General features: G+C 38.5%; 1 protein-coding gene across 3 annotated transcripts in view; it reads left to right on the top strand.

The window, feature by feature from the left end:
• cacna2d2a (calcium channel, voltage-dependent, alpha 2/delta subunit 2a) overlaps positions 1 to 14,182 on the top strand; it is a 260,234-nt gene that overhangs the window by 138,798 nt on the left and 107,254 nt on the right. For all 3 annotated transcript variants that reach the window (XM_038272939.1, XM_038272940.1, XM_038272938.1), the window contains exon 5: positions 10,032 to 10,076. In XM_038272939.1, coding sequence (XP_038128867.1) covers positions 10,032 to 10,076 — 45 coding nt within the window. The remainder of the gene's footprint in view (positions 1 to 10,031; positions 10,077 to 14,182) is intronic.

Here is a 14,182-nt window from a genome sequence, read left to right as displayed (position 1 = left end):
GGCTTTGGACCTTCTTTGGATCTGCTTGAGACCCCCCTACCACCTTTCTTTAAGACACACTTTTATTGGTTATCTAAAACTTAAGATAACCAATAAAAAGTCTGGTTGTTTCATTAACCAGTTCTTAGTTTCTATCAAAACGTTAGGGGTTCATCTAATGACATCCACCAGCCTTTTTTTTCATATTGGAAAAACTACGGTACTTCATCAAGAAGAAATTTTATTTTTTTCAAACACTATACAATTAACTGCAGCTCTGTAAAACATTTCTTTGTGAGATATCTCAACCTGAAAATGATTTATCCTTTAATTAAGTTGTTCAAACATAACAGGTGTTTATTTCTTGTGCAAATTAGCCACCGCACAATGTTGTATTTAAGTAACAGGGAAAGAAAAGAAAAAACAACAGCAAATGTGCAAGCTTTTTTTTTGTGCATTTATGGACATGCAACAAATTTAGTTGTGTACTCCATTTTAACAAAAGTTGAGTCCCTCTCTCATACATGTTACCCTCCAAAGTGAGTTAAGTGTGATTTAAAAATATAAATATAAAGTACATCAATCCCACTCCTGAAAAAGAAAAAAAAAAGAAATGCACTAAAGCAGCATGCATCAGTTATCTTTTATTTTGGAAGATGCTATTTTTAGATAAAATGCCGATTAGCTTCTTGTAAAGAGGTCAAAGCATCAGTCTCAAAAATACCAAAGCAATTCAGATTGCACATCAACGTAGCATAAAATTGATGTGCATCCATCATAAACTAGATTATTGTCCTCTATACCTTCAATCTATTAATGCAAATTTTTGGATAAGGAGTAAGCAAAGTACAAAATATACAAAGGGTTTTCAAAGCAAAGCAAGGGGAATATACTGCTGGATGTTGTTGTGAAAAAGGTGCTTTCCCTTTGTGCTGTTGCTTCATGCTTTCTTGGTGTAAGGGAATGCTGCAGAGATAAGGACACAAGCAAGCAACTGTGCACTCTTACTACATGCTAATTTAGGAGGAGCAAGTTCTGCATTTCCTAATTCTGTGCGATCTTAAGCTGTCTTTGATTTCAATTAATTGTTTCAGTAAATTGCCCTGGTACGATGTGTTGTGAATTGGTGCTGTATCAATAACTTAAGTGAAACTAGACCAAGCCTTACCTTATAAAATTCAGTTGAATGTGCTGGTTGCTGTAATAGTAGTATATAATCACAATGAAAAGTATTGCATGTTCTGTAAATAAGCAATGCACCTACACCAGTTCTAGGATTTGTTTTATTCAGCAAGAAAAGGTTTCATATTTTATTCACAGATGGCCTCCACAATTCAAGATCAAAACAGTTAAAGGGCTATTAGATCTCTGACATTTTTCACATGCCTATGATTAATTTGCAGCCATTTAGACATTATGAGTTCACCTTTTCACACCGGTTAAAACCTCTGGGCCACATAAACCAAAGGAAATGAGCTGAGCAAATTCGTTTTTGATAGCGTTCATGTCAGTTTCGTTTTTTGACATCTGTCCTTTCAGTGTGAATGCCCTTGTGTTCCAGAAGAAATTGGATGTCAGTCATTACCCACTAAACATATTTCAAATTGTAAGCTTGTAAGCTTGATGCAGGAGCGATAGAAGTTATGGTTGAGTAGTTTACCTGGTTGGTTTAAAGGGATAGTTCGGTATTTTTGACATGAATCTGTATGGCATCCCGATCACCAGCGGCATGCAATCACACTGACTTACCCCTGGCAGCGTCCTGTGAGCAGAGTTATCGTCCAGTTTTGGTCAAGCCGAAAGTAGTCCTGCAGGTTTTTAGGAACAGCGAAATAAAACTTTTCTCTTCCCAAAACATTATGTGTCCAAAAGAGTGATATTTTCGCATCCCAAAAACATTGTAGTGGAAAAAGTCACACGTCGTTATCAATTGGTCCTATTTTCTCTCTGTTCGTATCAGTGCGCGCCGTCATTCAGACAGCGAGCCCAACAACAGCCATGTCTCCCTCCGCCGCGGAAGGGAGACATGGCCATTTGAGAAGGGGGCTGATTTTTAGGATTTTTAGGATTTTTCTTTAGAAGGGGAATGCCATCGCCCCTCATCCCGCCTCAACTCGAGTACTGAGTATACTTGCTTATCCTTGCAGGGTCAAAGAGACACCGGTATACTTTTCCAGAAGTTACTGGCAAATGGCATGGTACACCACGGACAAATCACCTTTCCATCAAAGAGAAACACAGAAAAAAAAGAACACACAACCACGTTCACACACTTCAACTTACAGGAAATTATGAGAGAGAACGATTAATCTAGCAGTTAGATTTTTTTTGTGTTTTGTTTGACTTAGGAGGAAATCAGAGTATCTAGAGAGAACCCATGCATGCATGGGGAGAACATATAGAAATACTCAAGTCCTGGTTCTAAATTAGGACCATATAGCTGCAAGTCAATGGCGCTTTGCTGCATGACACCATGCAGTTTCTCTACTGATCCCATTCCACCTACCAGGCAAATTCTTAATACATCTCTTTAACTTTACAAACTAATGGGAAGATTTGTCTTGTATATTCTAGCTAAATTTTCACACTGGCTAAGTTGTGTGCGCCATGGTGGCGGTGGGGTGTTTACCTTCTGGGGCTGATGTGTGCGGGTTAATGAAGAGCAGTAAATGAAATCCTTTATTGTGTTTGATATAATGTCAGCTTCCATTAGGGAAAACGGCGGAAGGAATGATTGCTAGACTATCTGGGAGGAGTGCTGAATGTGTGTGTTTGGCTGTTTTACTTCATGCTCGTGTGAATACCCCAGGGCAAAGCAGAGGCAGAGAGTGTCTTCTGTAATTATAAAATCATTAGCAGGTGTCCAGAGGAGATATGAATATGACTGTAATCTGTCCTCGCCCATGATAGAGTGCTTGTCACACACTCAAATGTCAACCTGTCTCCACCTGCACATTGGGAGGAGTTCAGATTCCAAAGGTTCGCTCTTAGTGACTACACTCACTCATAGGATATACCCCAATATGTCACAGCAATCTCTGAGTGGACATTTTTTTAGTGTCTGTGCTGACCTGCATAAGGAAATAATTCGCTGTATACAAAGCGCTAGATCAAATATACGTTACAGGTTGTGAGCTTTAAGTGGGTTAAGGTTTTCTGTTTTCCAGCTTTAAAAAAAATGATGACTTCAAAATAATGTGTAGCAAATATCGATAAAATAAGAGTATCTCATAGTGAAACTGAGTGAAAAAAAAAAAACTAACGCAAGACATGGGGAAACATATTTGTTTAGATGTTCAAGTGAGCAGACATTTTATGTAGCGACAAGGAGACAAAGTCACATTGTAATCTGGAGCAGAGAGGCGGTTGCTATAGCAACGCTAGGCATCTAACCTACACGCTGCAGCGGTTGCTAAAGTCTGAAATTGGTGAGAGGAGGCTGCTTGGAGAAACGGTGATGGGAGGAGAGAGATGAAGATAAGACGTGGCAGGGAGGGAAAAAAGACGGAGAGGGAGGAGGAATGATGAAGCAAAACGAGAGGAAAGGAAGCAGAGATAAGAGTGAGGAGAGGATAGGGCGTGTAGAAGATGAGCAGAGGAGACTGATGCGGGGGAGGGGCAAGAGATCATCACCTTACCTCTGTGTGTCTCCCTTTTTGTATTTGTTGATTCACTCTGTGTTATGGATTTAATTTACTGATAGCACTTCAGTCAGTGTGAATTTTCACATGCATATGTCATTGTGAGCATTTACATTGAATATGTTTGCACATGTGTTTAGAACTAAAATCTAAACTCTATGAAGTTGTCTTTATATGTAAAATAACATACAATTAATTTATACAGAGGGTAAGGAGATCAGCGTAGGATAACTGCATGTGTATATGTAATCAGATGTGTATTTAACCTAAATCCCCTGCCCAAAGAGACCTGTGACCAGCTGCAGCAGATGGCTGTGGTGACCCTGGGCATGACTGAGGGTCATGGTAGCTTTAGAAACACAGGCATCGAGCCATCTTGTCTTTGCATGTGTGTGCAGATTGGATTTATGAGTAGTTACAAATTACTCAGGGCTGCTTAGGAACACTGTTTTATTAACCAATACTTGGATAACAATACGGTTTTCTCTGTTAGACTATTTTCTGGCTGCGTTTTGCCTGGTTTGGTTTTAATACTTCGGTCACTATTGTCTGAACCATGATTGGCAGGTGTTTGCTAATAAAGTATTGTAGCTCACAGTGTAATGCAATGTTGATTGATGATTGACTTTATTGATCTCACAGTGGAGAAATGTACTTGTTACATCGGCTCAATAGTACAAAAGAAGAAGAAGGTGCCAAAAGAAGGAAAAGGTGCATGGAGGTATATACAGTATATACAGTTTGTCAACTGTATATTTTTTTATATATATATATATATATATATATATATATATATATATATATATATATATATATATATATATATATATATATATATATATATATATATATAAAATATATATATTTATATTGCACTGGGTATCAAATATAAAAGCAGGTTTTTAAATAGTAATTGCACATTAAATATTGCTAAAGTTATTGCCGTTATAGTGTCCCATTGTAGAGTCTTATGGCAGCAGTGATAAATGAGCTGCGGTAGCGCTCCTTTTTACAAACAGTGTGTAAAAGTATTTTGCTAAAGAAGTTGCTTGGCTGCTTTACAGTCTGTTGCAGGTGTTGTCCAGGATGGATGTAAGCTTAGACAGCACCCTGCTCTCAGCCAGTTCCTCAGTTTGAGTCCAGAGTGCAGCCTAGGACAGAAATGACCTTTCTCACCAGTTTGTTCAGTCTCTTTCTGTCCCACTCTGCGCTCCCATGGCCCAGCAGACAACAGCGTAGAGGAGGGCTGATGCCGCCACAAAGTCTTTGAATAAGCCAAGTTAGCCCCTTTAATGCATGTTTCAATTCTTTCTACAAACACCACCACCCTGCAGTTTGCTTACTTTCACACATTTTCTTGGTAATTTGCAGGCCTGTGAAACATTATTTGGACTACTGTTGAGCTAGGTGTTTGCTTATATCAGTCAAACATCTGAAATCTGCAGAATAGCTCGCCATTTGGGAAATAGAGAATAGAGAAAATACTGACCTAATTTGCACATTGCCAAGATTTTAAAAAGGTATTTACAGTTTGTGTGTGTTCCAGTTTTAGAAGTGCCATATAGAGCAGCTATTGTAAGGCTAGAGATTTTACTCTTTTTACTACTTGTTGTTCTTCTGTCAGTGGTCAAGGGAGCCAGACTGACTTACACCGTAAATGTGTTGTATCAAGTTTTAACCAGTGTTGTTTTCGTCAACGATGATGAAATCATTTCGTTGACGCTCCTTTTTTTCATGACGATAATGAGAACTGACGAGCTAAACATGGATCTTTGATGACGAAAACATGACAACTCATGGGTTTCAGTTTTCATTGACAGGACGAGATTGGATGAAAACATTATTGGGTGATCTGTCAGACCTTTAAAATATTGGTAGTTTATATCTGCCAATACCCCCAGCACAAGCATCAGAATTATATCAGGAGAGAAAAAAATGGTCTTAGAACATCTCTATTGGTAACAAAACTGTTTCTCCATGATGAGTTTGAAAACCTAAAAATAAACTATTACGATGCATCATATTAAATTTAAGTTCATGTATCACGGCACAGCACCCAACTAAATCGGCCGATTAAAGTCAAGGGTTTCCAGACACAATAATTAATGGTTGCTGACCTAATGACTGCATCTCATGCTCATCTCTGGCATGGGAGCTGCCTTGGAGCTCGTCTGCCTGGCTGTGTGTTTCCTGGACGGGGCCGCCTTTTACAGCTGCTTTTTGTATCTCTGCTTCTGTCTCCTTGAACCCCAGTCGGCCTCGGCAGATGGCCGCTCACACTGAGCCTGGTTCTGCTGGAGGTTTCTTCCTGTTAAAAGGGAGTTTTTCCTCTCCACTGTCGCTACAAGCATGCTTAGTGTGGGGGATTGTATTTGAGTCAATGAGTCAATGCAATCAACTGGTTTTCCTTAGATAGAAAACTTTGTATCAATTTGACTGTATGATCTGGTTGAACTGTAAAGTGCCTTGAGATGACATGTGTTGTGAATTTGGCGCTATATAAATAAACTGAATTGAATTGAATTGAATCTCAGGCCTCTTGTAGATTACCTATTCAAAGGCTTAAGCCCAATTACCGCATAGCTCTATTCATAGCTGTATTCTGAACACACACACACATTGATTACTATCACACAAACTGCTGTCTTTCAGCATATTGTTCCTACTATTGAGTAATTGATGTTAATTTCCAAACAAGTTGCTGTCATTTGTTATTTGCAAACACCAACAAGATGCTGATGAAGGTTCTCAGTCATCCAGGTCATAGTCATTCCGTAAAAATTCAAAAAAATATCCACTGGACTTGGTTTTCAAGATTTGAAGACGTTTCGCCACCTCTCCAGGAAGCTTTCTCAATTCAAATGTCTGGATCCGCAGTGAGTTTGAGTCTTATATGGACAAGGCCTTGTATTGCTTGGAAACATGCAATGGTAACCGATGAATGGGTCGTTTAGTTCCATCGTTAGCCTGTAATATCTGAACCTGTCTATGATTCTAGGGGTCGGTCGTTAAAGCGGGGGATTGCCATTAAGGGGGGGATTGTCTCCTGTAATACCTGAAAAGGTTCCTGGAGAGGTGGCGAAACGTCTTCAAATCTTGAAAACCAAGTCCAGTGGATATTTTTTGAATTTTTACGGAACACCAACAAGATGAAGAGAATCAACAATTTTCCCCAAATTTGTATGTGTGTCTGTGGGTTTGTTTTTGTAACCTGGTGGAGACAGTATGAGGGGAATTTTTGTTAAAATATGCTACAGTCTAAGGGATTTACAGGCAGTTGTTGGGACCTGAACTGGTGTCCATAAGGAAATATTGTTTTCTTGGGTTTAGGGTTTAGGCCTAAGGTGTGAATTCAGTTTAGGCTAGATTTAGATATATGTTGGTTATGTCAGGGTGTCTGGGTTAGGCCATGCAAATGAATGGAAATGACTGAAAAGTCCCCACGAAATATGAAGACACACGTGTGTGCGTTGCTGTTACTGAGAAATTTGGTGTTGTAATTGTTTAGATAAATGAAATATGTTGGTCTGTTTAATGCAAAGTACAAGCACTGCTGGGGGGGTATTGGGAAAAGGTGTGCAAATGTATTCAAATAAACAGTTTTTGCAAACACTCAGCTTGCATTCAGGTTGATTAAAAAAATGAATAAACAAAAAACTTGTCTCCATAAATTACTTCAGAGATTGCCAACCTTGAAATGGTCGTATGTTCTTTAGCTCTTTTTCAATTTCCAATACTTCACCTATGTATGTATGCAATTCTAACTGCATGTATTTTGGATTAAGGTCCTTACTAGCATATCATATCATATCTACAAACTGTTTTCTATATTCCTTTGAAAAATCCCCCCTTAGTTAGCCTGTATATAGACTATTTGAGAAATCTAAATTTTCTCTTGTGTTGCAGTTTCTCAATTATCTTTAGGTCTGCCTTATTAAAACGCATAAACATACTTTTATCTTGCTGTATGTTTAGTGCTATTTTCCTGCTGACAGATAAACCTCTGTCTCATTTTAAGGTCTTACCCATCCTCTCCCTCTTTTATTCACTGTTTGTTGTATCATTGCTTAAGTAAAACATTTCCACATAATTATGTTGCGACTATCTTACATGAAAATTATTCATGGATGAAAGAAAGGGATCAAATTGTTGTATACACTATACTTGTTAGATGTTTTAAAACACATTTTGCAAACCATCCATCGTTTGCCATCTGCTTTAAATTTGTACAATGTTTTGTCAGTCTATTTTATAAAATCCCAATTTCAGGTTTTGACATGACAAAATTAAGAAATTACAAAGTGGTATGTTGTTTGGTCAGGAAACTTTGCTATACACCTCCAAATAAATTTTATTTCAGTTATATTTAAGTAGATTTAACCTTTAATAGGTTTATTTCTTATTTACTTTCTCCTTCTTAATAAGCATAAAATGTAATCCCTCTTCCAGGCTTTATTACTTTACACATAAAGGCATATTAAGCCAAGCATGTTTACCTATTAACAGCACCCAATGTTTTAGGTCTTTATCCAAGTGTCCTTTTTTCACAGTTTGAAATTCTTATTCAAATTCCAAGAGAAATGTGCAGGGGGAATCCTAGGAAAGGGGTTTTAGTCTAAAAAAATTAAAGGAAGCATGTGGGAAGAAATAAAGGAAGTTATAATGCATGACAAAACTTAGTGTAATGCTGAGATGAAAAGAAATGGGAAGTCTGAAAGGAAGTCTTAGCTGTGTAAGATTTACTTCACCACAACAAAAGGCTGTCTCTTTGTCAGCTAGCCTCTCTCACCAGATCATGACCGCAGCGCTGGCTGTGAGAGTGCAGCAGTAACCATGTTGCCCTTGAGAGCACATTCTCAGACAGTCTCTCCTCATGATAATGAGGCAGACCATATGGATGCTGCCCACCAAATGCAACCACTGACTACCTGGGAGGCTGATAAGGACTCCAGCTGAGAGGGAAAAGAGGACAACTGGGTAGCCAACAGCTGAGCATGAGGATAGTGTAAGCTCTTAGTCATAAAAATATGAATCTGGAGCCTCAGCCTGTAGCTAGAGAGTCAAGTGGTTAAGCGGAACAAAACTGTTTAACACTGTGTTGTATATTTTCATTCTTATTTGGTGTGGGTGCCTACCCTCTGCTGGGAACTACGGCTGAACATTAACAGCAGAGGTTGGTAAAACTCAAAGTAAAGGATAAAAGCTAGAGGTGAAGACCCTTTTTTCACAACAGAGATATTTTTCATACAAGTTTTTTGCATCACTCTTTCAAATGCAAACTAAATTGTTGGTAAGGCAAGAGGCAATTTTACAAAGTAAAGATTGTGTATATATGTGTATCTGATCCATGAAAATGGAAAACAAAGCTTTTGAAAAATAACAGCACAGAGGCCTATTTTGTGCACACCCACTACTGCTTTAAGGGTAAGAATGGTACTAGAATGATTTTACTAGAAGCTCAAAGACTATGAGACAAAATATATTTATCCTCTCTCTCTGTATATATGTATGTATATATACATTTATATACTGTATATGTGTATATATGTATGTATATATATATATATATATATATATATATATATATATATATATATATATATATATATATATATATATATGTATGTATGTATGTATATGTACATGTTTACAAGTATAAGGATCCTGTTTCTTTTAAGATGGCAAATGAGTATCTTCCTTACTAATTCAGTATTGATGCTAGCACCTTGGAATCTGTGTCGGTACTCAGTGGTATCTATTTTTTTTTACCATAATAATACCATCTTATGCAGTACTTACTTGCCTGGAGATTACTACCAATGCTGCTTTCTTTTATGGTCACTGTGCCAGCAGCCTCTGCCATCAGTCCTGTGTTTTAGTCTCTCTGTTTCACAGTGGTGCCCTGAGGTGCCAAAACATGATACTTTTTGATTTAATGTGAATAGGTAATCAGTAGTACTGTTTTTTTAGTTCCCTATAAAAGTAAAAATTTGATAACTGTCCCGGGGTGTAGCATTAATATTTCTTCAAAGTTATCTTGGTGGAGTTTCCTTGAAGATATAAGACATGTCAGCTTTAGAAAAAAGCTTTGCGGCGTTGCTGGTGCCTTGTTCTTGTTTTATTGCAAACCATCTGACCTCACACTACATTTTGTTTCACATCACAAGATTCCAAACTTGTGCTCAAAACACTGGTTTAATACATCTTGCTTTGTCATGACAAGCATTCTACATCACACTACTCCTGTGTTCTGTGATGCTGATTATATTCTCATGCTGAACAGTGTGACTGAATATAAACAAGACTTTCTCTCTCTCTCTCTCCTGCTTACCACCACAGGTCGGGAGCTGATATAGGCACAGCTATATCTTCTCTCACCACCTTTTCTTCTTACTTTTCTTTTCTGCACAGGAAAATGCCATTTCATACTACGATTCCAAAGCGGATTCAGACTATGTGAGTACAGTATGGACTGCTACCCACCCCATCCCCGCACCGTCTGCCTGCCTATAACCTCCCCACGAAATCCCACTTGATCCACTTCCCATTCCCTTTTACCCCTTCCTGCAAGCCCTTCTCGCTTCTCCCTTTGGCCTTATCGGTGTTGATGTCCCTTGTCCTCAGGTTGTAGGATCCTGCACTGTCTGTGTGCATTAGTGAGTTGGTATTGCTGTATGGTGAGTTTATGTGATGGAGCACGGCCAGATCGGCATGCATGAGTCTGTAAATCTGATGTCCTTCCCCAGAAGTTATTTCCAGTTTCCTTTGTCCCCGGGATGATAACTTTGTTAGCAGTCTGCTTGAAGTTTCCTAGAGGAACCCAAAACACAAGTAATGCAGCAATATTACAAAGCAACATAGCTTTTCTATTTCTGATGTCAGTCATGCCATTCAAAGAAAGGCTTACAAGTTTGTCATCAGAAAAAATAAATTCTCTCCTGCAAGTCCTGCACAAAATAGGATATTATTTTAACCCATGCCCACTGATTTATCAAGTTTCAAATTGGCAAGCAAGAATCCCTTTTAGATCACTGAAGCAAGGAGAAGATGGGAAAGAGAGTGAGAAAAGAGAAGCAGAGAAGCAATAAATCATGGTGTGATTTTCTCTTTGTGCACGACAGTGTCGTGATTAATGACACAGCGCTTAAGGGCCTGTCAGCAGATCTAATTGGAGAGCATCGGTCATCATTAACATGGCACACCAAGGTCGACACTGTGTCGCACCTCTGACCCGCTCGTCTACAACTTTACAACCTCCCAAAACCAATGGTTGAGAGTCAGGCAGAGGTCATTCATCTTGAATCCCCACCAATAACCCTCCCAGTCAGTCTCACTTGGTAAAACTCTTCACTTAAGCTCAGATGCTTGAATAAAATCCTTAATTGTAAAGATGATGTCAGATAAGATTTAGTTCAAATAAAGGTAAGTCATTGGCTGGCTATTTATTCAGTGCACCCAATTAAAGTATATCTTTTGTGTCTAAAAGTGAAGTGTCATGGTTCCAAGCATGTTTGATGTCCAGTTTATATGGTTAATTGTTTTTTAACTCCAACTTCAGGTTTCTTAAATATCTTCAAAACTTGATGTATTTGGGTAGTGAGTTAATGCAGTGCCCTCCACAATTATTAGCATCATTATTTTGCGTACTAAAGCCTTGCTTTAAGTATATCCATGGCCACTGCCTAGCTAAGATCAGATCCTTTGAGAAGCAAGTTAAGGAGGGAGACGCAGACATCCAAAAGAAAGTACATGCATTATTAAGAGGTGCTGGAACCATCAGTAGTAGTCCAACTTTTCAGGTTATGAAAAGATGTTATACAAATGCTACGACCTCTTTCAATCCAAATGGAGCGAGTTTTCTTCATGGTAAATACTAATGAACTGTACTTACATAGCACTTTGTCTAGTCTGAGGATCACAAAGCTTTTTACTATACATCAAGTACTCAATTTATCCATTCACACATACATATATATATATATATATATATATATATATATATATATATATATATATATATATATATATATATATATATATATATATACACATATGCAGATGGTGGAAAGCTACATTGTAGCTACTTCAGATTGACAGAAGCAAGGCTTTTTATACAGTCAGCCCCACCAGGCCCTCTGACCATCAACAGACGTTAAGAGAGATGATGTGTTTTGCTCAAAGAAACAACAACAGAGAGGGATAGAGTGGGTTACAAATTAACACGTACCTCCTGAGGCACCCTTGCCCCTTTTTTAAATCAATTTCTAAAAAAAATGCCTACTTACCCTATTTAAGAAGAACTTCACAAAATCTTTAGGAGCAACAGTAAAATTTGCAGTCACTCTCCAAAAAACATAAATGTAGTACAAACACTAAACTTTCTTGAACACATTAATGATGATAAAAACACAGAACACATGCAAATAAAAAATGCTGCAAGTAGCAAAAGCAAGTTCTGAAAAATAGCTCTGTGTCACCTTGGTGCTAAAGACAAAACTTATATGTGACAGGATGTCACAGGTCTATGCATGGTTCTCTTGAGTTATTAATGGATCCCAAAGGTAGGGTCTAAACTTTCCAATGATTGTCAAACTTGTGGAAATTGAAAAAGAATTGAAATAGTTTAAGGAGAAATCGGCCTCAACTTTTTTTGGGGTCACAAACCAGCTGAGTGGTAACAGAAGCTGTTTGGCCACAGTCTCTATAGCTACTGACTGAACTCTCATTTGACTCACTCTTCTTATGTGTAAAAGATTAATTACAAAACTGTAGTGCAATATTTATGTTCATTTAAAAGACAAACATCTTTCCACTTTCTTGTTATTCCTGTTCTTTTTCAATCGCTATACATTTTCTAAAAAATGTTATGGGCTATTGGAAAATACAAAGAAATCCAACCAGTCTTCAAGGATGCAGCAATCCATCACTCATTCATAGGACAGTATCATTGCAGTTTAGGGGTTGGTGATCAATGTATATGTATGAGCAGCTGCAGCTAGAACTGGCACTGCAATTACTTAATCTTAACCCATCAAAAGTTATATTGTTGTTCACAGCAGCTTGATCAGCACCAGTGTATTGTTCATGCACATCATGCACTGCACCAAGTAGAGTGACCAGATGTCTTGAATTGTGGTGAACTGTGCTGAAATTTCTACTCTTGTCCCAGTTTCTCACAAATTAAAAATCTCCAGCCCAGGATTGGATTGAATTCTAAAGATGCCAACAAAATTATTCCACAGGAACTTTTCCTGAATATAAAGAAAACAAAGCTTGTCAGTCAAAATGCAAAGCAGCCCCATTTTTTGACCAACCTGTGCATGTTGCTCTTGAAATAAAGCAGATCAGGTAGAGAATTTTAATCTATATCAATAACTGTTTAATTTAAACTATCTTGAAAAAGAAAATACAGCACACTGTATGCTAGGTTACTTCACTTAGTCACCAATCCCCCTTTCTCTGTTTCCAACACGGATGGCATTTCAGCTGGAATGAGGAGATCCTCGAAGTATTCTTTCCTCCGGAGGCACTGGACAGTTTCCTTTAGAGCCAACAGAGAGTCTTTCTCTATGGTCTCTCCAAACATGTCCCAGGACTTGATTGTTATTTGTTGCCTCTGCGACCTCCCATGCAGTGGTAACATTGGCCTCATGGTAACTGCTTGATGCCTCAGGTGTTCCAAATCCCAATACTTCATCTTGACACCATTCCTTATTGCAGGTTTCCACTACTGGGTTCATGGGTTTCCTCAATGACAAGCACTGTAGACCTTACAGCGTCAGATAGAGGCAGCCGTTAGGCAGAGAACATGATCTACTTTGAAACAATGCCCCATGCCTCCCCTGGAATCTGAGAGAAGTTCTCCTGGAGGTGAGAATTGAATACGTTCCCGACCGAGGGCTCCTCCAGACTTTGCCAGGAGACCTTCACTATTTGCCCAGACCTGCTGAGTATGTCCGGTTTCCTATTCCTGCATACTGAACTCACCAACAGGTGGTGATAAGTGTACAGCTCAGACATACAGCCAAAAGTCAGAAGAAACAACTAACTACAAGTTCAATCATTGACACATGGGCTACAGTGTCCTAGTGCCAAGTGCACAGTTGAACATCCTTATGCTTATGATGGTATGAGAATTTTGAACCGCCATTATTCTGACTCACCACCTAGAGCCTTTTTGCATTAGAGGACTGTAACCAGGGGTGTTTAAATCTGATACCAACTTATTGAATCATCCAAACAGTGAAACACCTCCACAACGTTAAGGTGACAGTTCGAGAAGGGGGTTTACCATACTTATTTTAAAATTTCATGCTGAGGGGACTGGATAGAGCAAAATTATATATTTGAGTTGCAGAAGAAAGTCATAGCTGAAAAAGCTGACCATTTCTGGCATTGTCCCTAATAAGCATCCTTGTTGTCCTACAATTGCTTTGTCTGCCAATCAAGAGCATATTTGGTATTCCTTGCATGCGGATTACAAAGCTGAGCACACAATTTAGTTACAACATAAAACTTTTGTATCTTCATTAAAGCCTGACAGTCTCAGAGCTGCAGCGAGC

This window comes from Cyprinodon tularosa, unplaced genomic scaffold, assembly GCF_016077235.1.
Source record: "Cyprinodon tularosa strain WSP-4 unplaced genomic scaffold, ASM1607723v1 ctg85, whole genome shotgun sequence".
In the NCBI taxonomy this organism is placed as follows: Eukaryota; Metazoa; Chordata; class Actinopteri; order Cyprinodontiformes; family Cyprinodontidae; genus Cyprinodon; species Cyprinodon tularosa.
This window is presented reverse-complemented; position numbering and strand designations above follow the sequence as displayed.